The following is a 25,639-nucleotide window of genomic DNA, read 5'->3' on the forward strand; positions in this document are numbered from 1 at the left end:
TTCCTTCTGAGCTTTTTCCTGTGCTTCTATTGAAAGAGTCACTGATACTGATACAAATACCTTGGGGCCAATCAGGAAACATGAAAGAGAGAAGAGGGCTGTGTGTGAAGAAAAAAAAATCGACTGCTGGAAACCTCATCAACCAGGGCACAGGGGAGGATAAATGGCAACTTGGTGTCTGTGCTGGGGAGGCAATGGGGAGTGGTGGGGCCTGTGGTGAACTGGAGACTCCCAACCCCATGCTGAGAGCGTGGCTGCTCATCAGCTCCAGCTGGTCACTACCTTGCAGGGATGAGGGCCCATGTAGCCAGACCACCTGCCTTTTATGAGAAATGGGAAATCCAGACTGTGGTTTGAAATCCCCTGATTTTAAAATTTTGGCGAATCCAAAACATTATCTGGCCAAAGGGATTACAGTCAAAAGCTGCCTGGTCCTGGGATTTATGCAACCAGTTTACTGATCACTCTGCAGCAGGTGGGCTGCAAGAATTAAATCACTGGACTTCTCTCCCATCCCTGCCTTTAACCTTGTTCCACCAAATCAATCTCTCCTCCCCCTCCTAAGGCCCAGGTGAGGCAGATCACGCAGGTTCCCATCTTCCCTGTGATGAGGGCAGTCGCAACGGATCATTGCTACTGTGTTCAGGTAAGAGGTCCCAGTGCAGCCAAAGTCCTCCCCAAGGCCCACAGTCCACTCTCTCCCTTCTGCAGGCTCCTCCCTCCTCCCCTGGCCACTCTAGGGGAATGCCCAGCAGGGGAAGAGGCTCAGAGTCTTGGATTGGACAAGGTGGGTGTGAGGCAGCTGGGTCTAGACTGGCAGTGCCCTCTGAGGGGCGTGAATGTGGGATCTTGGGACCTGCAGGGACCAAGAACCCCTGTGCCCTGCTGCTCTCCCAGGCCTCCCTCCACTCCCTCCACTGACCTCTGTCCTCACCTTTCTGCAGGTGGGGGGCTCCTCTTATGCCCCCAGCTCCAAAGGACAGAGGCCAAACCTTCCCAAGCCTCCCCTACCCCAGTGTCTGGATTGGGCAGCCCAGGGGGATCAGAGCCAGCTTCCCTCCTTACAGGCTTCTAGGTCTCCGTGAGGGGGTCTCTCAGAGCCCCATGGCTGGGCTAGGTCCTGGGATGGGGGTTGAGGCAACTCCCCCCATCTTCCAGAAGGGGGGGAAATGACCCAGCCCCATTCCTCCGCAATTCTCCTGCTTCTCAAACATTTGGTTTCTGCATCTGAGGCTGGCTCAGGTAGTGGGGAGGGGTCTTGGGTTGGGTCTCACCTTCTCAGGTAGGCCCTGGACAGGGCACCAACAGTTCCGTGCTGATCCTTTTACCCTGATGGTTCTTATCATGCACTTTCCCAGGCTGTGGGGCTTTGGACAGTGGGATCGCCCTTTCTGCCAGCATGTGGCCAGGCGTGCATCTGGAAACATCCCTTTAGCTTGGGAAATGGATTGGAGCAGCTGAGGGCTGAATGCTGGCTGGGTCTCGCTGGAGGACTTGAGGCCCTGCCCACTGGAGCCATTGGGAGAAGCTGGGGCAGGAGGTGGCAGGAAGGGACACTACTGTTTTGTTGGCCCTGGGGTTGGGGGGGTCTCAGGGTTCTGTGAGTGGCTCCAGGCTAGTCCCTGGTCCCCAGGGGGCCTTTCAGGGAAGGGGCCATAGGAAAAGGTGGCCCTCCTTCCAGCCCTGCCTGACCTTCCCCTGCACCCGCCCTCCGCCCACTTCCCAGGTGGGCTGGCTGCTCGGAGTCTCAGTCTGCTCACCCCCAGGCCCTTCTTCACACACTGGTACCCGCGAGCCTCTCTGAGGGCCCAGGTGCCAGGATGGGGCTCCAGCAATGGGCCCAGCACATCCAAGTCCACTGCCCCACCTCACCCTCACCTGCAGCTGGGAGGGAGGTCTGCAGATCTTCCAGGAGAAGGCTGGCCAGGTGTGGAGCAGTGGCAGGCCCAGCCATTCATCTGCCTTCGCAGCCCTCCCTGCAGAGGAAGTTTCTGGGGCTCAGGAAGCCCTGGGCTCTGACCTGCTGCTCCATGCTGAATTCCCACCTGCTCCCACACCATGAGTGACCCTAAAATCCCCTCCCTACCCCTTCCCAGACCCAGAGGGCTCAGCAGGAGACACTGAGTGGGAGGAGGAGGAAATGGAGGCCAGCAGGGGCTGAGCAGCTCCCCAGTTCGATCCCAAGGCTGAGTAGGGCTAGTGCCAGCCCCGTGGGCCAGAGGGGGATGCCAGCAACCACACACCTTGGTGGGATGCCCTTCACCTTCCAATCTCCAAGTGGCCATGGCCTCATGCACAGTGCATCCGTGGGGCCTCCAGAGTTGGCCCGAGCGGCTGGCGCCCTAATTCCTTTAGGCTGAAGCCCAGGAGTGTTTGCCACCCCCACCTCCCACCTGATCAGTGACCATTTGGGGTGTGAAGACAACAATTTCACAGCTCTGATGATCAGAAACGATGTAATGGCCACAGGCGGCTCCGCCTGCGTCATCCATGAGTTCATCACACACCTCGGGAGGCTCAGGGTGACAGACAGTGCATGCAAGGTCACCCAGCCAGGAAGTGGCCAGGACGGATGTTAGCTCAGGCCTGACCAGCCCCCGGGGCCGCACTGCTGTCTTCCCGCTACCCTGCCTCTGGGTCTGTCCTGTTATCCAGGCTGGTGGGGGAAGCTCAGGCTGCAGGGTCAGCTCCTGCTCTCCTCCCACACCCTCCAGCCTGGTTCAAGCCATAGGCACCATCCAGGTCTTCGTCCTCATGCCCAGAGCCAGGCTCTGTGCCCAGCTTGTTGCAGGTCTCATCAAACCCTGACACGGCCTTAGGAGGCAGCCCCATTGCCATCTTCACTTTACAGAGGAGGAAACTGAGGCTCAGAGAGGCTCCCAGCTTGTGAGAGGAGGGGTCTGAGTAGGTGCGCCTGACTCCAAAGCCTGTGCTCATCACAGTTCCCAGGGATCCGCTCTAAGCCAGGCCCCTGTGGCCACCCAGCCCCTAGCCCCGTAGATCCCACCCCAGTGGGGCCCCGGGGGCACATACCTGGGTGGGCTCAGCAGCTCCCTCTGCAGGTGGACCCAGGGTGCGGTGAGATTGGGAGCACTGCCCAGTTCCCCACACTCACCTTTCGCAACCCAACCAATGGCGCCATCGAGCAGGAAGGGTGAGAAAGAGGACACAGGAAGCCAGAGTGGTGGGGCTGCAGGGTGGGGGCAGGCCAGCTCAGCAGAGCCTGGGGCCAGAGGGCCAGACAGCCACAGAGCTCCTGGCGTGGGCAAGGCTGGCCAAGGATGGCGACGCCCAGGGGCCTGGGGGCCCTGCTCCTGCTCCTCCTGCTCCTGACCTCAGGTGAGTGGCTGGCACCTCATCCCCTCCTGCCACGCTGGGCTGACCCTGCCCTGCCGAGGGAGGGATCCAGGGACAGACGCAGGGACTAGAGAAGGTGAGGAGTTGGGGTGTCTGGGATGTGTCCTCCGAGACCCCCCGTGGCCGCCTCAGCACCTCCTCTAGCCCTGTCCCTTTGGGTCAGTCCTGTCCTTCCACTAAACCTTGCTCAGGACTGGTCTCAGGTTCCCTTTGTTGCTCCACAGTGCCCTGGAGATAGGGGAGGTCGGAGGGTGCTCCCTGACTCCCCAACCTGGGCTGTGTCTCCCTGACAGGCCTGGCTCTGAGACAGGGGTTGGCCCCGGGCAGGCAATTCTCCAGCTGGCTTGTGAGATCCTGGGGACGGGATTTGGACACTCTGGAAGCTGAGGCCGGGAAGGTCTGTCACCTCGTTCTTCTGGACCTCTCCTCCCGCACATGTCACCCCACACCGGCTCCCTCTCCCAGTCTCAGCCACAACCCCTTGGTCCTCAGTGGCCTGAGCCAGGATCTACACTCCTCCCCGTCACTCTCCCGTCACACACACAAACACATGGTGCATCTCCAGAGGCCATGGAAGTGCCCGGGCCTTGCCTTTGCTGGCCTCTCTCCCAGGAAAGCTGTCCCCCTACCCCTTGCCCACTTAGCCGGCTCCATTTACCCTTCTTGGCCTCTGTGGCATCTTAGCAACCCTCTTGGACAGAGGGAGGTGCTCCCCCATTAGTGCTCCCTCCTCAGTGCTCCTGTCTCTGGGCCTTGCGGGCCACTCTCGTTTTGCTCCTGACTCGGTGAGGGGCCTGCATGTCCATCTCCCTGTGTGTCCAGCATGTGGTCGCGTGACTTTGGCCACATAGATCAACTTATTTGGGCTTCAAAGAACCCTCTTCTTTTCAAACATTGGAAGATTCAGTGGAGTGAATCAGTCCCTGGCTCAAAAAAGGGTGGGAGATGACAGCACTATCCTCCTAGTGGCCCTGGGAGACCCTGGTACAGAGCAGGCCACCGGGCAGCCCTTGATAGATGGATGAACGGAGCCACCGATGGCAGCTGTGACCAGGGCTCATGGGCATCCTCAGGTCCCAGCTGTCATCGCTGGTTGGGCCTTCAAGGCTCCTCCAGGTGATGCTGTTTCCCCCATGGTGATGTGGGTGCTCTGGTTGGGGCAGAGCAGCAGCCATTTGATTGAGCAAGGAGCTCTGAGGGGTCTACACACGGGAAGGTCTGCACACTTCCTGTGTGGACAGTGATGTGTTAGTCTCCATTCTCCATTTGCGCATTCATTCATTCATTCATTCAGGAAGCATCGATGGTGCCCTCTGCTCCTGCTGGTACCACTTGGCCCCTGCCCTCAAAAGGCTCACAGTCTGCAGGAGTGACACAGTGTGGTGGGGACTCGCATGTGAGACCCAGCTGTTAGGGCTGAGCAAGGGGTGGATGCAATGGAGGGCCTGGCATAAAGGGACACGTGACAAAGGTGCGGGCAGGGCACGGGGAGCAAGGAGGGTGGTCACTGGGCAGGCTGGCACCTGGGGCAGCCTTCAGCACCGTGAGGTCTAAAGGGCCCAGGAGGGAGTGGCCTCCTGGGCTTCTACAGCCAGACTGTGGCTACAGGAGGGAAATGGCGGTGGTTTGCTCACGGTGAGCCAGCAGGGGCTGAAGGAGCCATGCGGGGTGGGGGCAAATGCCCACCCTGCCCTCCTCCTGCCCTCTGACCTCCAGTCCACTTTCCACTTGCTGACCCCCAAATGAGGCAGTCCATGGAGGCCAGGCTGTGGAGCATAGAGGGTCTGGAGAGGAGGGGAGTGCTATCCCACCCACAGGCCTAGCACAGGGTCTCCTTGTCTACATGAAATGCTTGCAGTGTCTTCAAAGAATAAACACAGAAAAGATATTTAATGATCCTGTCTGTGTAGGGTGCTTGCCAAGAGCTTCACTTACATGCCTGCGCTGAAATTCATGGCAATCCGGGAGGGAGGCCTGCACCTGCACCCATTCATGACAGCAGGGCCGGGATGGCAGAGAATGGCACCCGCCCTCAAGCTGACAATGTTCTCTCCCCTCCTCTCCTGTCCTCTTCCTTCCCCTCTCAACCCCTCCTGCCCTCCTCCCCTCTCCTCTCTTCCCTCTCCCTGTTTCTGTCTTCCTCCTCCTCTCCCTCTTCTCCCCTTTTTTAAAAAGCCAACATGGATCATACTATATTCATGCTCATCTATCATTTTCATTTCCCATTAAACAATGCATCATAAATATCTTTATAAACTAACAGAAATTTACAGTTCCTTTATAAGCTATCTAAAATGAATTATCACATATAGAGTCCATTATTACAAAATCCCCTCTAAAATGTTATTTTTTTTACCCTGCTGTTACTCTTTATTCAGCCATTATTTTTATCATGTCTTTTTTTTGTCTTAATGATTAAAAATGAACAGTTTTTTAAAAAATGTGACAGTAATACTGGACATGATTTTTAAAAAATCAAATACCAGAGAGGGAAATAAAAAATGGAAAGCAAATGAGCCCCTGCCCGCCTCAGCCCCCAGCACCACCCATCGCAGAGGGAGCTCTCCTAACACTTCCTGGGGGTGGCAATCCAAAAAGTGACAATGCAGAGCCAAGACCCACTTCCCACCCTCAATGGGAGAAGGATACAACAAAGCACTTCAGAGTAAAAGACATATAAGTGGCCGCAGATATACAGGTAGATGCTCAAACTCCTTAAATGAAAATAAGATTCAGTGTCATCTCTCAGACTGGCAAAAATCCAAAAGTTCAGTAAGCTATAGAATAATAGGCATGTGGATAAATAGTCACTCTTATCCACCTTGAGTGAGAGTATAAATAGGTACACCATTTTCTGGAGGGAAATTCAATAATACCCGGCAGTTTTTTAAAGCACATACAGAAAGTCCTAGAATAGGAATTTTTTTTTTTTTTTCGAGACAGAGTCTCTCTTTGTCTTCCAAGCTGGAGTGCAGTGGTGTGATCTTGGCTCACTTTAACTTCCGCCTCCCGGGTTGAAGCAATTCTCCTGCCTCAGCCTTCTGAGTAGCTGAGATTACAGGCACCCACCACCACGTCTGGCTAATTTTTGTATGTTTAGTAGGGCTTCCCCATGTTGGCCAGGCTGGTCTCAAACTCCTGACCTCAGGTGATCCATCCACCTCAGCCTCCCAAAGTGCTGGGATTATAGGCGTGAGTCACCACACCCAGCCTTCCTGGCGGTGTTTTAAAGCACATACAGTTAGATACAGAAAGTCCTAAGATAGGAATGTTTTCTATGAGTTCTCAACACAAGCTGAAAAGATGCACACTCAAGAATTCTTATGGCAGATTGTGAAAAACAATGTCCACCAAGAGGGGACCAGTTAAAAAAGTGTTGTGATGCCCATGGAATGGAATAGTTTGCAAGTATATAAAGAATGAGGTGGAAAAGTTCTTCAAGATATATTGCTAGTCCAAGCATGGTAGCTCATGCCTATAAATTGCAGCACTTTGGGAGGCCAGGGTGAGCGGATTGCTTGAGCCCAGGGGTTTGAGATCAGCCTGCGCAACACAGCAAAACCCTGTCTCTACAAAAAATAAAAATAAACAACATAAAAAAATGAAAAACTAGCCAGGCATGGTGGCATGTGCCTGTAGTCCCAGCTACTTGGGAGGCTGAGGTTGGAGGATCGATTGAGCCTGGGAGGTCTAGGCTGCAGTGAGCTGTGATCATGCTATTGCACTCCAGCCTGGGAAACAGAGCAAGACTCTGTCTCAAAAGAAAAAAAAAGATATATTGTTAAGTGATCTTATTTGTGTAAATTTAAAAAATGATGTATCGGCAGGGCTTGGTGGCTCACACCTGTAATCCAGCAATTTGGGCAGCTGAGGCAGGAGGATCGCTTGAGGACAGGAGTTCGAGACCAGCCTGGGCAACATAGTGAGAACCCCCTCTTCTTTTTTTTTTTTTTTTTTTTTTTTTTTTTTTGAGACGGAGTCTCGCTCTGTCGCCCAGGCTGGAGTGCAGTGGCGCGATCTCGGCTCACTGCAAGTTCCGCCTCCCGGGTTCACGCCATTCTCCTGCCTCAGCCTCCCGAGTAGCTGGGACTACAGGCGCCCGCTACCACGCCCGGCTAATTTTTTTGTATTTTTAGTAGAGACGGGGTTTCACCGTGTTAGCCAGGATGGTCTCGATCTCCTGACCTCGTGATCCGCCCGCCTCGGCCTCCCAAAGTGCTGGGATTACAGGCGTGAGCCACCGCGCCCGGCCCCCCCTCTTCTTAATTAAAACATTTTTTCCTTAAAAAAATGATGTACTTATAAATACTTGCATATGCATACCTTCTGCAAAATTTCCAGAAGGCTGTGCAATAAACCGTTAAAGATGGTAAACTCTTTGAACACCTACAATGAGCTATGTCCTTTATCTCTAATCCTTCCCAAAACTTGCAAGGAATGTATTATTAGCTCCATTTTGCTGGCAAAAGATTGAGCCTCAGGGAGTTTAAGTAACTTGCCTCAGGACATACAGTTAGTAGATGACCCAAAGCTTCCATTTTGTGCCCTGTATTAGGTGAAAGGGAACTGAACTAAAAGTCACAAAAGCTGGTCTTTAGTCCTGGAGCAGCCTCCAACTAGCTAGTAACCTTTCTCAAGTCATTTTGCTCGAGGGGCCTTGGTTTGCTGTATTTTCTACCTGTCCCAGGAGGTAGCTGTGATGGTTGTGTGTGCTTCTTAGCACAGGTGTGAGCCACCACGCCCTGCCAATACATCATTTTTTAAATTTACACAAATAAGATAGTGTGAATGTGGGAGAATGAGGCAAACCAAGACAGAATACATCCAAGAGTTTAAACAGGAGGCCACAGTTGCAAGGGCTTTGGAAGGTCTGATGTGGAATAACTGAAAAGCCAGGCAGACTCCCTGGAGGAAGGGGTAAAGGAGTAATAGCACAAACATATGAAACCTTTTATTTACAGAGCCACGTGCCAAGCCTTTTGTACATGCTTCCCCAAAGCATCCTACCAGCGCTGGGAGATGGGGTATTTGCTTTTACCTTGGAAACAGCCCCAGAGAGGGTCTGCATCCTGCTCAAGTGCACCGTTAGTGTGATGCATGGAGCTGGAATTCTAGCCCAACCACCAGACTCTGGAGCCCCAGCTCCTTTCCCTGCTCCTCATCCTTGCGGCCCATCTTCGTCCAGCCCATTCACACTCTCTGCATTCCTTCCTTAGGTCAGGAAAAGCCCACCGAAGGGCCAAGAAACACCTGCCTGGGGAGCAACAACATGTACGACATCTTCAACTTGAATGACAAGGCTTTGTGCTTCACCAAGTGCAGGCAGTCGGGCAGCAACTCCTGCAATGTGGAAAACTTGCAGAGGTGAGGGGGCCCCCTGAGCTGGAGGGGGAATCTGAAGCTGCTGGGAGGAGGACTATCAGGAAGGGATGGGGCCATCTTCCCCCATGGCCCCAGAAAATGTTGCTCCCATCTGACTCCTCCATCTTGTTTGACACCACAGTCCCCCTGACCCAACACCCCCATTCTGGCAGTTGGGGTCCCTACTGATCTAGGGTATTCAGAGATGTATCCACTCCTATCCTGGCCCTTGGGAGTTGTGGAAGGACAGACACAGACCCAAATAGTGATGACTCCAGAGTGTATACAGAATGGCAGACAAGGTGCCAGGTTAGCCCAGAGGAGGGAAGTTGGCCAAGGCTTCACAGAGGAGGAAACCTGGAAAGGGCTTTGAGGGTGCATAGGAGTTTTCCTGCTGGATCTAAGCAATGGTGAGGATACAGGCAACAGAACTTGAAAGTAATGGGGGATAACTACAATGCTTTGAACTGTAACAATGTAAACTGTGTGGGGATGGAAGAGACAATGGGCAGATGCGATGGGTGGGAGATAGGACTGGAAATATAAGCAGAGACTAAGGTGTGAAGGGTTGTGTAAGTTATACCAATGGGTGAGGGCGGCAGGGCAATGACATATTTTAAGCGCAGGGAGAGTATAGTCAACTCTGCATTTTGGAAAGATTGCTCAGGCTTCAGGGACGGGTGATGCAGGAAGACATGACCCAGTAGGATGCATCACAGGGGTCTGGGTGGGAGTGAGGGCTAAGTCAGCACCACTAGCAGCAATTGGCATTGTGTGCTTGGAAAGGAGAGATGGATTGGGGAGATGATACAATGTAGACTCCGTAAGACAAGAGACTGGTTAGATGTGGGGGTGAGGGAAATGAAGGGGTTTAGAATACAACATCTTTAGGATCCATCTCCAAAAATATCTCTGCCTCTCTTTCCTTTTCCCACTCCTAATCAAAGTTGCCCATAACTCTTCTGGGATGCCTAGAAAAGCACGTGGCTTACCTTAGTACTTAATAAATATGTGTTAAAGGAATGAGTTAAAGCCCTGTGCTCTGAGGCTTGGTGTTAGGACAGCCATCTCATTGGATCATGTTATTTCAGTGGCCTGAAAAGGCTTCCATTCCCACCTGCAGGTGATCCAGTAGCTTCTTAGCACCCCAGAGCTATTCAGAGGCTCCTCTTTGTGCTGCCCAGGTATATGCCCAAAAGAATTTAAAACAAGTCTCCAAACAAAAGCTTATACATGGGCCAGGCACGGCGGCTCACGCATGTAATCCTAGCATTTTGGGAGGCCGAGGTGGGCAGATCACTTGAGGTCGGGAGTTTGAGACCAGCCTGGCCAACATGGTGAAACCCTGTCTCTACTGAAAATACAAAAAAAAAAAAAAAAAAAAAAAAAATTGCCAGGCTTGGTGACAGGCGCCTGTAATCCCAGCTACTCGGGAGGCTGAGGTGGGAGAATTGCTTGAACCCAGGAGGTAAAGGTTGCAGTGACCTGAGATCACTCCACTGCACTCCAGCCTGGGCGACAGAGAGACTCCATCTCAAAAAAAAAAAAAAAAAAAAAAGAAGCAGCAGCAGCTTGTACGTGAATATTTGTAGCACTTTTCACAGTAGCCAAAAAAAAAAAGAGGAAAATACCCAAATGCCCCTCAATGGATAACGGCATAATTAAAATATGATCTCTCCATATGATGAAATAGTATTCATCCATAAAAAGAAATAAAATACAGGGGCCAGGCACTGTGGCTCATGCCCAAAGTCATCCCAGTACTTTGGGAGGCTGAGGCAGGAAGATCACTTGAGGCCAGGAGCTCAAGACCAGCCTGGGCAACAGAGTGAGACACCGACTCTACAAAAAATAATTTAAAAAAAGAAATAGGGCCAGCTGCAGTGGGTTCATGCCTGTAATCCCAGCACTTTGGGAAGCCGAGGCAAGCGGATCGCTTGAGGTCAGGAGTTCGAGACCAGTCTGACCAACATGGTGAAACCCCATGTTTCTCTGCTAAAAATACAAAAAAATTAGTTGGGTGTGGTGGCTCACGCCTGTAATCCCAGCTCCTCGGGAGGCTGAGGCAGCAGAATCGCTTGAACCCGGGAGGCGGAGGTTGCAGTGAGCTGAGATTGTGCCACTGCACTCCAGCCTGGGTGACACAGTGAGACAGTCTCAAAAATAAAATAAAATGGAATACTGATACATGCTACAACATAGATGAACCCTGAAAACATTATGCTGAGTGAAAGAAGTCAGAAACAAAAGGCTGCATGTTGTATGATTCCATTTGTGTGAGCCATCTGGAACAGGCAAACTCAGAGACAGAAAGCAGATTAGTGATTGCAGGGGCTGGGGGAAGGGGGAAGGGAGAGCTTCATGGGTATGGGTTTCCTTTGGGGTGATGAAATATTCTGGAACTAGATAGTGTGACGGTTGCACACCATTGTGACTTACTTGATGCCATTGAATTGGACACTTTAAAATGGTTAAAATGGTAAATTTTATGCTATGTGTACTTTACCATATGCACAAAAAAAGACAAACACATAAAATACTCAGAGGGACGCCTAGCTGGAATCCTGCAGGAGCAGCCTGGACGGCCCCCAAGCCACTTTTCTTCCTCCTGTCCTGATCCCAGGGTCTTTACTTTGATAGTTTGGGTCAGCCCTCTCACCCCAAGAGCCTGATGAGTGAGTAACTCAGCCTGCGGATCCTACCCTCCCCCCATCCCTGGCCCTTTGCAGATACTGGCTAAACTACGAGGCCCATCTGATGAAGGAAGGTTTGACGCAGAAGGTGAACACACCTTTCCTGAAGGCTTTGGTTCAGAACCTCAGCACCAACACCGCAGAAGACTTCTACTTCTCTCTGGAGCCCTCTCAGGTGAAGAGTTCCCCAGCCCTCTTGGCTGGTTCGGACCCTATTTTTCTTGGACATATATTTCAAAACTCTAAGAGAATTATATCCTGTGATATAACTAGGGCTTGTCCCTCCCCCACGTCCCAGTTGGCAGAGCTGCATCTGTAAAATGAGCTCTAAGACTCCTCCAAGCCTAAAATTTCTGTGAGCTCCTCTACTGAGGGAACATATTTGAAATGAGGTAAAGGGTTCGATGGACAGACTCTGGGTTTATGCTGGTCTGGATTCACATCCCAGCTCTGCCCTTGACCAGCCATTGTGATCATGGGCAAATTACTTTTCTGAGCCTCGGTTTCTCTGTCTATAAAAAGATGAAGGTATTGCCCACTTTCAAGATTAACATGGCCAGGTGCAGTGGTGCACACCCGCAATTTCAGCACTTTGGGAGGCTGAGGTAGGAGGATGGCTTGAGGCCAGGAGTTCTAGACCAGCCTGGGCAACACAGTGAGAGTCCATCTCTACGAAAACAAAACGAAACACAAAACAAACAAAAGATGAATGAGAGGAGCAAATGAGATAATGCACAGGGAATGCTTGGGATAGTGAGGGCTTAGAAAGCCTCCTGCCTTCTGGAAGAAATGGATGTGGTGGTGGAACTTCAGGCAGCAAAGGTGAGTTGGTTAACATTGAGATACTTTCAGGTTTGTCTGGAGAAAGGGAAATGGAAGAGAGATTCTTTCTCAACCCTTTATTATGTCACTCAAGCAGCTGAGCCCTCTGCAGGGGTTATGTACTGGCCCCAGAAATCACCTACATATCCTTTCGTTGGGAGTCTGGACTGGGAAGGAGAAAGTTGGGGCCTTCAGCTCCAGCCATAAACCCCCTGTGCCAATGTGCATGGGGTGCTTCTGAGGCAGGCCCTGGGTGGGTCAGGCTGTAGCCCTTAGGGGAACAGGGAGCTCAGAGAATGAATGAAACATGCTTTGCAGCCGGGCACAGTGGCTCACGCCTGTAATACCAGCACTTTGGGAGGCCAAGGCGGACGGATCATCTGAGGTCAGGAGTTCAAAACCAGCCTGGCCAACATGGTGAAACCTTGTCTCTACTAAAAATACAAAATTAGCTGGGCATGGTGGTGCATGCCTGTAATCCCAGCTACTTGGGAGGCTGAGGCAGGAGAATCGCTTGAACCTGGGAGGCGGAGGTTACACTGAGCTGAGATAGCGCCATTGCACTCCAACCTGGGCAACAAGAATGAGACTCCATCTCAAAAAAAACAAATGCTTTGCAATGACCACTGAAATGTATTTCAATATTCTGACGATTCTTTGTTTTTTAAAAATGTGTTGTTGTTGTTGGGCGGGGAGGATTTGACATTCAGAGTAAACGTGTGTGTCCTCCCTCTCTGCCCTTGTTCTCTCGCTTCCTGAACTTCCTTCCTGACGGTTTTATTCTTTCCATTTATTCCTGAGTCAGAAGCCAGACACTGTCACAATCAAGCCCTGTGTAAACACTGGGACTGTTAGGGCCCTGGCCAAAAGCACATGCCCTCCAGCCGTCCTCATACTTGCACATTCAGCTTGCCCAGGCATCAGGTGCCCAGACAGACACAAGCTTAGCTCTACTCTCTGTATTGGGAAAACCGAGGCTCCACAAGGGCTATAACTTGTCTAGGGATGCACAGCCTGTGAGGAGCAGAGCTTGCACTGTGCCCCAGGTGTCCTGCCTTTCAGAGCTGACAGTCCCCAGGTGCTGCCCCCTACCCAGTGTGCCTGCTTCCCCTCCCAGCTGGGGGAGTGGCAGGACTCGTGTTGGGGGGTGGGTACAGATGGGAGCTGCTGTGTCTGTGGTTGTAGGTTCCGAGGCAGGTGATGAAGGACGAGGACAAGCCCCCTGACAGAGTGCGACTTCCCAAGAGCCTTTTTCGATCCCTGACAGGCAACAGGTCTGTGGTCAGCTTGGCCATCACCATTCTGGACATTGGTCCAGGGACTCTCTTCAAGGTGAGGACTCAGGGAAGCTCCAAGGTTAAGTGCTAGGTCCTCTGGGGGCTCCATGCCACAGCTTGCTGTCACTGGAGCCTGCCGAGGGATCCAATGGGGACAGAGCAGGCAGTGAGCCTCTTAGTGTTTCTAATGCAGCCCGTGGCCATCTCAGACACCTGTCACTAGAGTCTATGGTCTTCAGACTCACACTGGTCACACGCTCTCAGATGTTTGACCCCCACACATGAGTGCCCTTTGGCTTGTCTATGTGTCCTGGGGGTGCTTGTGTGCTCTGTGTGTCCTCGTGCATGCACAAACATGCACATCCTTTTCTATTCTTGTGCACGCACAAGCCCATGTACTCAGCTGTGATCATATCCACACGAGCAAGTGTACCCATGCCCTTGCACATGTGTATACCAGGTATGTGCACCCAGAGTTGTGCATCCACTCCTATGCAGACGTGTGTACCTCTGAGGGCTAGTGTGCTCCCCCCACCAGCCCCCTTTCTACCGAATGCACACTCATGCTAAGACCCTCAGGGGCACGCCATCCTCCCCGCTGACTTCCATTTCTTGGCTGATCTTGGCCCCATGCCCCCTCTAGTTAAGAGGGCAGAGGAGCTCTGGAGGCCAGCAATGGAGAGCTGTCATGTGCACAGCTTTGCAGCCAGTTGACCTGGCCCAGCCCAAGCAGGAGACCACTGGGAGCAGCAGGGAGGAGGCTGCCCGTGACTCCTTGGCTCCCTGGTCCCCTGGTCTCGAACTCTGCCCTCCAAGCAAAGGCCATGGGTTCCTGGAGGCTCCTAGGAACCCCAGCCTTGGTGGGTTGGGATGGCCCCTTCTGCAACCTGGCCTCCCCGATCTCCCCTTTCACAGGGCCCCCGGCTCGGCCTGGGAGATGGCAGCAGCGTGTTGAACAATCGCCTGGTGGGTTTGAGTGTGGGACAAATGCGTGTCACCAAGCTGGCTGAGCCTCTGGAGATCGTCTTCTCTCACCAGCGACCGCCCCCCGTGAGTCCCCTGCTCAGGCCTGGCAGTCACTGCAGGGCAGACAGGCGAGTGGGCACACCTGGGCCCATGGGCCCTGCATGGGACACTACACATCTGTCCCCTACCCTTCCACAGTCGCCCAGGAGGAGCCATTAGGGCCATACACATAATTGGATCCAAGGCCACACACCATAGAGGTGCACATGAGGACCTGGCAAGCCCACCTGCATACACATGGCATTCCACATCCTCCACACCCATGCTCCCCTGACACGCACACATGCATGCAGACAGGCAAACCCTCCCGCCCACAGCCCCACACCACAGTCACGCGCTTCACACGCTGGCCCAGGGCTCATCAAATGGTGCACTTAATTTTTCTGTGTGGCCCATGGGTGTGAACCTTGCTTTCTACCTAATGCACACTCACACTAGGACTCGGGGGAGCACACCGTCCTCCCGCTTCCCCTGCCCTCCCCCAACCTTCCCTTTTCCTCTCTCCTGACTTCCACTCTTCGGTTTCAGAACATGACCCTCACCTGTGTATTCTGGGATGTGACTAAAGGTAGGGCCCGGAGGACCTTCTCTGGGGTAAGACAGGAAGGGAGGGTATGGGCTGCACTGTGGGGCGGGGCTAGCTCCACTGGCTGAGTCCTTCCCCTGCCTTCCTCTCCCCTCCCCTCCCCTCCTCTTTGCTCCCTGCATCCCCTCCCTTCCCCTCCCCTCCCCTCCTCTCCTCACCTCCCCTTCCCCCTCCCCTCCCTTCCCTATATTCCCTTCCCCTCTGTTCCCCTCCCCTCCCCTCCCCTCTCTCCTGTCCTCCCCTCCCCATATTCCCTTCCCCTCTGTTCACCTCCTCTCCCCTCCCTTGCCCTCCCCTCCCTATATTCCCTTCCCCTCTGTTCCCCTCCTCTCCCCTCCCTTGCCCTCCCCTCCCTATATTCCCTTCCCCTCTGTTCCCCTCCTCTTCCCTCCCTTGCCCTCCCCTCCCTATATTCCCTTTCCCTCTGTTCCCCTGGCCTCCTCTCCAGGGCCCACTGGAGACTGGTCTTCTGAGGGCTGCTCCACGGAGGTCAGACCTGAGGGGACCGTGTGCTGCTGTGACCACCTGACCTTTTTTGCCCTGCTCCTGGTAACAGCCCCCTCCACTCTGATCCCAGCCATCCCAGGGGCTTCCAGCTCCTGCCCTGGGGAGGGGGCTGCCTGGTGGTCTTTGGGTATATGGGCCTGGCCTCCAACTGACGTGGTCCCGGTTCTGGGGTCACCCACAGAGACCCACCTTGGACCAGTCCACGGTGCATATCCTCACACGCATCTCCCAGGCGGGCTGTGGGGTCTCCATGATCTTCCTGGCCTTCACCATTATTCTTTATGCCTTTCTGAGGTGAGTGATCCCCACCTCCCCACCATGTCTCCCTCCCGCCCTCAAGGGAGGCAGCAGGGCAGGGTGGGAAGCATTCAGGTTGTGCAGCCTCTGACCGTTGTCCCCTCCACACGTTAGTGTCCTCATCCCAAAATGGGGTTGGGGGTTGAAATGTGTCAGAGCTATTTCAGGAGCAAGTGGCAGAAACTCAACTCAAATTGGCTTAAACATAATAGGGAATGTGTGGTTCACGTAACTGAGAATAGCAAATAGCAAATAGGGTTCATGTAATTGAAAAACCCAAGGTGCACGGACTTCTGGCAGGGTTTGATCCAGGGGGTCAAAAGAGGTCCCCAGAACTTGGTCTCCCTCTACCTCTCACAGCTTTGCTCACCCCTTGACAGTCACATTGGGCAGCTTTACCACCCTCAGGGGCCCTGGCTGCCTCAGGATTGCATCATAGCTCCTTAGCTGCTTAGGCAGAAATAAAAGAGATCTCCTCTTTCCAAGTATTCTAAGATGAATCCCAGGATTGAGAAGGATTTTATTTTGAGATAAAACAGAAAGATGCAAAAATAGTGCAGAGTCCTGTGGTTCCTTCTCCCAGATTCCCCCTGTGGATACATCATAGACAACTGTAGTTCAATATCAAAACCAGCAGCTGGTGGTACGGTACTGTTGACTAGAATATAGACTTTGCTCAGTTTTCACCATTTTTTATGTACATTCATGTGTGTGTCTGTGTGTGTGTGTGTGTGTGTGTGTGTGTGCGCGCTTGCGCGCAGGACATATCATTTGATTGGCCCAGTCCAAAATGAAAATAAAGAAGGCTGGGCGTAGTAGCTCATGCCTGTAATCCCAGCACTTTGGGAGGCCGAGGCAGGTAGATCACCTGAGGTCAGGAGTTCGAGACCAGCCTGGCCAACATGGTGAAAGCCCGTCTCTACTAAAAATACAAAAAAGTTAGCTGGGCGTGGTGGTGCGCGCCTGTAATCCCAGCTACTCAGGAGGTTGAGGCAGGAGAATCGCTTGAACCAAGGAGGCGGAGGTTGCAGTGAGCCGAGATCACACCATTGCACTCCAGCCTGGACAACAAGTACAAAACTCCGTCTCAAAAAAAAAAAAAAAAAAAAAAAGAGAGAGAAAGAAAATATATGGCCCCTTATTCAAAAAATTTTAAGAATGTCAAGATGGCGACAGTAGAACATTAAGTCCTTCTGCGTATGGGGTCCTACAGAGGTCACATGCTCATGAAACTGGCCCTGTGTGAGCATGTGTGTGCATGTCTGTGTATATCATCCTATGCAGTTTTATCCCATGTATACACCAGAGTTGAGTCTTACTGGTCTAACTTGGACCATGTGCCCATGCCTGTCTGGGTCACTGTGGTCAAGAGCTGGAATACACAGATTGGCCGGCCAGGCCATGTGTCTGCTCTTGGGTTTGAGCTAACAAAGAACCCCTGGCCCCTGACTTATGAGAGTGGGGACGGGCGTTCCTTAGGGAAACCTGGGGCTGTGTCCAGAAGAGGTGGGAGTGAGTGCAGGACAGGCAGAAACAGCAGAGAGCACTGCAGCCTGGGCCCAGGCCATGGCTGAGGGACCCACAGGATCTGCCAGCTTGAAGGAGCCTAGGGGAGCTGCCAGTGCCCCAGCTTGTCCTGTCCCCCGCCTCCTGGGGGTCCCTGGGGGTGGCCTAAAGCAGCCCTTGGGTCTCCTGCCCCCGCATCCAGGGCCGTCCCTCTGCCCTCTCCACGTGCCTCTGTGTCAGCATTTGGCCCTAGGCTGCAGCCCCCACTAGGCCCACCCAATCCATCACAGACCAACCCATGAGTGTAAATGGTGCCCCTCACCCCCACCCTCCAAGCTCTGGCCTAGGACATGGTCCCCATCCCCAACAAGCCGAGTGTGACTTGCCAGCTGGCCGCATTGCTGGACCCTGTAAGCGGGGCTTGGAGTGCCAGGAGAAATTACCACCAGCTCCCCAGGGTGGGGCCTGGCATCTCAGGTGAGGTGGACATGATCCCAGATGCTCCTCCAGGAAGCCCCCGGCTCCCCTCCCTCGGCTGAGAGCCCTTTTGGATCTGGTTTGCTAAGAATTCAGAGTGGGGGCTCCAGAGAGAGGGAGGTGAGCCTGGTGAGTCACTGGGCAGGGAGTCTGGAGCCCAGGGTTGGAGCCCCTGCCCTGCTCTGTGACCCCGTAAGGCTCCCGTCCCTCTCTAAGCCTCACTCTCCTACTGCATTTTCGGCTTCATGCATCCACCCATCTGTCCATCCACTTTACCAATGGATCCATGGTCCCTCCACTGTTAGGCCTGAAGTTCACAGCATGGGAGAGACCCGAGAAGGGAGAGGATGGGGAGTTACACTATGCTGCTGGGAAATGTCCAATTCAGCTCAGGCTAAGGGGCATTCAGAGATGGCCTCCCCAGAAGGAAACATCTAAGGGGCATTTGAAAGGCAGAAGAAGAGGAGTCAGGCAAAGAAGGTGGGAGGAACTGGGGAGCAGGGAAAGGCATTGAGAGCAGTGGGAAGAGCTGACCTCTGCGAAATGAGATCAGCCTCACCTTGGTGTAGTTTGGGTCATTCCAGGTGTTTTTTTTCTTCTCTTCCCAAGGCTGCCTAATCTCTAGCCAGTGTCTGGCTTTTGACTGATAGGTGTGTTGCTCAGTTATTTTGGGCCTGTGTACGTTTGTGTGTCACCTCCATCCCATAATTTTAAGTACATGCATGATATGCACCCCATATGCATGAACCTTAAGTAGCTAATTATCATACAGGGTTTTGTGACAGAAACTTTTTCTCTCTAATGTAAATGCCCATCTCTGAAGAGCTGCCCCTTACTGGTTTGGTCCGGATCTTGCCGGCCATGGGGTCCCTTTTTTATATCACTTTTGTCTTGCCTGCTGAACCTCTGCTTTTCATCTCACTTCTTGCTCACCCGTCCCATTCACCCTGCTTCTATTCTCTGCTTTTACTTATTCTGCCCTTTATCCAACTTTTAATTCCCTTTGCTATTCTCCTGCCTCATTTTCTGGCCTCATTTTCCCTATTATCCTGCCTCACATCGATCAAGGGATGAGGCTGGCAGGATCCGGAACCCATAGGGCCCCGTGGGCCATGAGAGGCTCCTGGACTTGAACCTCAGGACACTCCCACTCTGGCTGCCGGCAGGGATGGAAGCTGGATGAGCGGGCAGGAGCTGGCAGTGGGGGTGGAGAGCCATAGGCTATTGGGGTGGACAGGCCTGGGTGCCTCATGGGAGCTCCCCATGGGAGCTGTGGCCCCTTGGGGCCTCTTATTTCTCACCCCAGGCTTTCCCGGGAGAGGTTCAAGTCAGAAGATGCCCCAAAGATCCACGTGGCCCTGGGTGGCAGCCTGTTCCTCCTGAATCTGGCCTTCTTGGTCAATGTGGGGAGTGGCTCAAAGGGGTCTGATGCTGCCTGCTGGGCCCGGGGGGCTGTCTTCCACTACTTCCTGCTCTGTGCCTTCACCTGGATGGGCCTTGAAGCCTTCCACCTCTACCTGCTCGCCGTCAGGGTCTTCAACACCTACTTCGGGCAATACTTCCTGAAGCTGAGCCTGGTGGGCTGGGGTAGGTGCTGCCTGGATGGACAGAATAAACGGCCGGCCCTGAGGGTGCAGAGGGAAATAGCCTTGGGGAGAGAGAGGAGGGGTTCCCAGAGCTGGAGGGATGGCCATCTGGAGGGGACGTGGAGGAGGAAGTGCCAGTAAGCCCCAGTGGTGTCATGCCGTTTCCCCTTGTGCCCAGGCCTGCCCGCCCTGATGGTCATCGGCACTGGGAGTGCCAACAGCTACGGCCTCTACACCATCCGTGATAGGGAGAACCGCACCTCTCTGGAGCTGTGAGTGGCAGCTGTGGGAGCAGGGGTGATACCAGCTCCCCGGCTACACATATTGGGGCTGGAGAGAGGTGGGGAGAGGAGGGATTTCTAGGAAAATCTAGACCAAATATGTCAAGACCAGAAGAATCCTCAGATCCAGCTAGCTCATGGCACAGAGAAGTAAACTGAAGCCTAGAGAGAGAGAGGAAGTGAAATGAGAGAGAAAGGAGAGGGAGAACTGGACCAGGAGGCAGGATGCCTTACTCGAGCCTGGGCCAACACGAGCCCACATGGCACCTGAGGCAAAGTAAAAAAGGTCACCCCGTCCGCATGCGGGATGTGCAGCCTGGAGAGTGGAGGGTGTGTTGGATTTCAGCCCCCACCTGCTGCCCAGCCAGGTGTCCTTGTTCAGGCCACCACCTGCCCAGTGATTCCCAGTAGCCCTGGGTCTAGTCTGGGCTCTGCCCTGCCTGCTATGTGTGTGATCTTGGCAGGCCCAATCTCTCCCAGGGCCTCAGTCTCCTCATCTGCACCATGGGGGAACTGATCAACATGCTCTTTGAGGCCCTTTGCCCCTGCAGTGCAGAGGGCAGTGGAGCTGAGTTCAGTTTCTAGACTCACACCTTGGGATCCATGGGGCACCCACCACTGGGCCCATGGCTCTGTGCTAAGAGGAGCTGGTGAGGCCTTGGACCTGTCCCCAGGCCTCAAAAGCAGGGGCCCCAGGAGCTGGAGGGGTCACAAAGGTGCAGGCAGTGGGCCAGGTGGGGACTGCAGCGGACTGGCAGTCACAAGCCCATCTAATTAGCGGTCAGTTACTATCCTTCAGGAGGGCATCCACAGAGCTGCCAGGTGTATGATTTTATAGGAGAAGCAGAAATCTAGGTGTTTATACCAAAGCTTCTGATTTTAAAGGCGGCCACTAATTCAGTTTTTTCACAATGTAATATGGGGCAAATGAAACATGTCTTTGAGGTCACTTTGGCATTAAAGAGACACCAGACTGGAGCCAGGTGACGGCCCCTCCCACAGCAGGAGAGCCAGGGATTGATGGGTGGAAATGGGAGAGGCACCTTCACAGACAGAAAAGCTCAGCCAGGGGACTTCCTGGGTTTGCTGGCCAGAGGTACCACTCCCAGTCCCACCACAGCTGCCCCCTCCTCCAGATGCTGGTTCCGTGAAGGGACAACCATGTACGCCCTCTATATCACCGTCCACGGCTACTTCCTCATCACCTTCCTCTTTGGCATGGTGGTCCTGGCCCTGGTGGCCTGGAAGATCTTCACCCTGTCCCGTGCTACAGCGGTCAAGGAGCGGGGGAAGAACCGGAAGAAGGTGCTCACCCTGCTGGGCCTCTCGAGCCTGGTGGGTGTGACATGGGGGTTGGCCATCTTCACCCCGTTGGGCCTCTCCACTGTCTACATCTTTGCACTTTTCAACTCCTTGCAAGGTGAGGCCCCTGCACCAGGGAGGTGATGGGCTGTGTTGTCTGTCCCAGGAGGTATTGGGAGGTGGGGAAGAGGGTGGTTTGCAAGACACAGGACTCTGTTCAGGCTAGCTGAAGTCAAGGATGTTGATTTCAAATACTCAGAGCAAGGATCCAGGGCAGCAAAGTTTGGCTGCTGTATTAGTCCATTTGTGTTACTATAATACAAAGGAATACTGGAGACTGGGTAATTTATAAAGAAAATGGGGTTAATTGGCTCATGGTTCTGCAGGCTTTAGACAAAGCACAACACCAGTATCTGCTCCTGGTGAGGCCTCAGGAAGCTTCCAATCATGGTGGAAGATAAAGGGGAGCCAGCGTATCACATGGCGAGAGTGGGAGCAAGGGAGTGGGGAGGCACCATGCTGTTTTAAACAGCAAGATCTCGCATGAACTCCAAGTGAGCACTCACTCATCACCAAGGGGATGGTGCTAAGCCATTCATGAGGATCCGCTCCAATGATCCAATCTCCTCCCCTCAGGCCCCACCTCCAACATTGGGAATCACATTTTGACATGAGATTTGGAAGGAACAAACATCCCAGACATATCAGCTGCCTTCATGGGAGCTGCTACCAGAATCAGAAAAAGCCACCCAAACCAAAGCAGATACGTTCCCTATCTTTTTCCTGGAGCTATGGAGTCTCTCACCTAGTGTCTGTGGAAACTCCTTCATTCTCTCTCCACTCACCCTTTACTACCCATGGCCCCAAATTGTTACCCAACATGGCTGCCGTAACCCTACCTGACCTTGCAAGTTGGGTGTCCATCGTCCATCTCTGGTCCAATCAGCTGCGACCAGAAGGGCAGAATCATGTGATATGATGTCCACATGACATGGATGGGATCTCCAGGGATCTATGGAGGTAGGAAGGAAATGCTTGCTGTATTTGTTACTGGCCCCCGCAGGGCCCTTCCTCTGAGATCCCAGCAAAGGGGTAAGAGCAGTCCATGTGCTATGGTTTATATGTGTTCTCTTTGCTCCTTACGTGCACAGCCCAGAGAGGCATCACAGTCTGACTGTGAGAGAAACAGCCAAGACAGGAGTGACGAGACTCAACCTGTTCAGGGAAGTCACTAGAAACCCAGGCGTCCTAGATGCAGCGGGTATAAGCCCCCAAGACCAGGACTGGCTCCCAGCGCCCCATGAGAGATGTGTGGCTTAGTGGCTAGGGCCAGGCAGCCCTGGGTCCAAATCCTATCCCCATCCCTGACCCAGCAAGTCACTCGGCTCCTTCCGTCCTCATTCATCTCGAAATTGGGATAATCCCATACTTATCTCACCAGCTTTTCTTTTTTTTAATTGAGATGGAGTCTTGCTCTGTCACCCAGGCTGGAGTGCAGTGGCACGATCTCAGCTCACTGTGACCTCCACCTCCTGGGTTCAAGCAATTCTCCTGGTTTCAGCCTCCTGAGTAGCTGGAACTACAGGCACATGCCACCATGCCCAGCTAATTTTTGAATTTTTAGTAGAAATGGGGTTTCACCATACTGGTCAGGCTGGTCTCAAACTCCTGACCTCAGATGATCTACCTGCCTCAGCCTCCGAAAGTGCTGGGATTACAGGCGTGAGCCACTGTGCCTGGCCTGCCAGATTTCACAATGAACAATGACAATGCATATGTGGGAACTACTAGGTCTTCAATATGTGGGAACTATATTAATAATCATAGAAATTATGACTGTAAGGCCATCTGAGGCTGTCTCCAGGTGGAGAATCATGAGTCCATGCCTGGAGAATCCCAGGGGTTGATGGTTGGGGAGAAATGAACTTTGAAACTATAGCTGACATCGTTATTCTTTCAGAGGTTACCTTAATATGTAAGCCTGCACACTTCACTCTACTAAGTTTCCACTGGGTCTGAGTTATTCTGTATTTCTCTCTTCCTCTCCAATACAACAGAGCCCTTGGTATACTTGAATTGCCCATTGAACTCTTCTCAATATTTGTCTTGCATATAGAGGTTTAGTTACAGATTTCCTTGAAACATAGAGTTTTTCTAAGTCATGTTCTGTACTTACTATAATTTCTTTCACCCCACACTTTCCCTTTTCCTCTTGCTGGAGTGCCTCCCATAATAATCCTTTATAGAGGGAGTGATGGTTGTTTTGTATGTCTGAAAATTCCTCTATTTTGCTCTTTCTTTTCTGTAATAGGCATATGTAGATATTTTATTTGAAGGTCTCTGTTTTTCATTTCCCAGATTTCGATTTGGTTCTTTTTTATTTCATTTTTGAAATGGTTGTGAAATGGTTGCATTTTTGCCTTTCCCAGCAGTTCTTGAGTGGTTACGGTGGGTCTCCTCCCTCTCAGCAGCCACCAGCCCAGGCTGCCCCACTCTCTGCCCACCCCTTTCCAGGCTCACCGAGGCCTCTCCTTCCTAACAGGTGTCTTCATCTGCTGCTGGTTCACCATCCTTTACCTCCCAAGTCAGAGCACCACAGTCTCCTCCTCTACTGCAAGACTGGACCAGGCCCACTCCGCATCTCAAGAATAGGAAGGCATGGCCCTGCAATATGGACTCAGCTCTGGCTCGCTGTGTGACCTTGGGCAGCTCCGTGCCTCTCTCTGTACTCCCTCAGTTTCCTTCTCTGTACAGTGTGTCTGGGGAGGGAGAGGATGGGACCAGGTTGGACCACGTGGCATCAGAGGTCCCATGCAGATCCAACTATAGGTCCAAGAGTCCACGTAAGCAGGTTTGCAAGGCTCTAAAGTTCCTATAGTCCTGAGACCCCCTGCCAGCAAAGAGTGACAGTCACTTCCATGCCCTGCCCTCATTGCAAAGCCCTCACTCACCTTCTGGTCTCAGCAAGGGAGGAGAGTCTGTTGCTGGCGTAGCCCTGGAAGGAGCCCCCAGCCTCTCCCCTCCTCCTCCTTGTCACTGGCCTCCCACAACTCCCCTTCTGGCTGCCTGTAACCTTGAGGGACATTCAGGAGGCCAGCGTTCCCTCAGGCATTGGGGGTTTGTTTTGTGGGGTGGAAGTTGATCCTCCCACCCAGTCTGCCCGTGGTCTCTGCCCATCCCATCAGAGCCCACCCTCCTGGAAGAGACCCCCGCGTTCAGAGTGCTGGCAGCCCTGCACGTGTCCAGGGACACTGCATTTCAAAGAACCACTGAGTGGGTGAGCTACCTTGGGCAAACCCCCCACTCCTGACTCTGACTGCCACGTGGGTGGCCCGACCTCTGACCTGCTGTCATCATAGAGGTAGAAAGCAAACAATCTGGGGCTCAGCACACCTGGGGGTGCTCCCACTCATTCAGTGTGTGGGGCCCCTGAGCAGAGGCTGGGCATTGCCACTAGAACCTGAGCTCCTAGAGAACAAGGACCTGGGTGGCCTCACTTACTGTTCCAGCCCAGGCCGAGCACAGGGCCTGGCTCGTGGCAAACCTTGAATAAATATTTGTTGGCTGAATGAGTGGATGTATGAGTTTGGCACCAGCCTGGCAGATCCCTGAGCCAAGGGGGTGTCTCAGGCCAGACCTAGGTTGGGCAGGGTACTTCCAGCAGCTGGGGCTCCATGTCACAATCGCATGCAGGTTTCTCAGTAGGAAACAAAAAGAGGCAGAGATAGCAGAGATGGGGTAGAGATACAGAGATGGAGAGAAGGAGAGAGAGACTTAACAGACAGGCTGACACAAAGAGGGAGAACGGTGGCGGAGAGACAGATGCAGAGAGATGGCAGCCCCACGCCGGCTCCAGCGACCCCCCTGCTCGGGGGGAGCAGTGAGTGTTGACATCATTCCCCTTCCTGGAGCCTCACCGCACAAGTCCATCCCTCACTCTACTCACAACTTACCAACCATCCTCCCTACCCGGCCCCCGACCCTCTCCAGGGAGCTCTGTGGACTGTCAAGCCCTGTCTGCAGGTGAGAAGTTACTGTCACTGTTAGGCCTCCCCCAACAGCCCTGGAAGCTGCAGGCTGCAGCCCACCTCCCCGTCCAGATGCTGGGTGCTGACGTTGACTGCAAATGGATGCGCTTCGCTTCCCCTCCCAGCCCGCAAGCAGTTGAAAGACAGGAAGGCGGGCCCTCACTTTATGCAAGTCTCTGTGTTCCTGGAAGGGAAATTCTGGGGTGTGGACATTGCATCATTTGAGCCACAGGAGCAGTTCTGGTGGACAAACTTGGTGTGTTTTGGGGCTTGTCTTCACAGACATCTGTTTCTCACACTGAAGGTCTCAACTTCCTTATCTCAAAGTCTCAGGGATAGTAACCTGAGAAACAGCTGTTCCACCATCTGATAGGTCTGGGCTTAAATCCTGGCTCGGCTACTTAGGAGCTGTGTGATCCTGGGCATTTTACTTCACCTCTCTGAGCCTCAGTTTCCCCATCCATAAAATGGGGATTATAAAGTCCTCACCTCATCCTGACAGCATTAAATGAAGTGACAGAAATAAAGTGCCC

At 53.1% G+C, this 25,639-nt stretch overlaps 1 protein-coding gene across 1 annotated transcript; it reads left to right on the forward strand.

The window, feature by feature from the left end:
- The first annotated feature begins 70 nt into the window (after window positions 1–70).
- Window positions 71–24,647, forward strand: ADGRG3 (adhesion G protein-coupled receptor G3). The gene is made up of 12 exons (XM_016929903.3): window positions 71–3,339; window positions 8,574–8,721; window positions 11,448–11,586; window positions 13,419–13,565; window positions 14,426–14,560; window positions 15,065–15,104; window positions 15,571–15,671; window positions 15,811–15,923; window positions 19,216–19,496; window positions 19,674–19,767; window positions 20,913–21,196; window positions 23,621–24,647. Exons 1-12 carry the CDS (start codon window positions 3,282–3,284, stop codon window positions 23,728–23,730), a joined length of 1,650 nt encoding a protein of 549 aa, XP_016785392.1. The 5' UTR covers window positions 71–3,281; the 3' UTR covers window positions 23,731–24,647.
- The last annotated feature ends 992 nt before the right edge of the window (window positions 24,648–25,639 follow it).

Source organism: Pan troglodytes, chromosome 18, assembly GCF_028858775.2.
Source record: "Pan troglodytes isolate AG18354 chromosome 18, NHGRI_mPanTro3-v2.0_pri, whole genome shotgun sequence".
Classification (NCBI taxonomy): Eukaryota; Metazoa; Chordata; class Mammalia; order Primates; family Hominidae; genus Pan; species Pan troglodytes.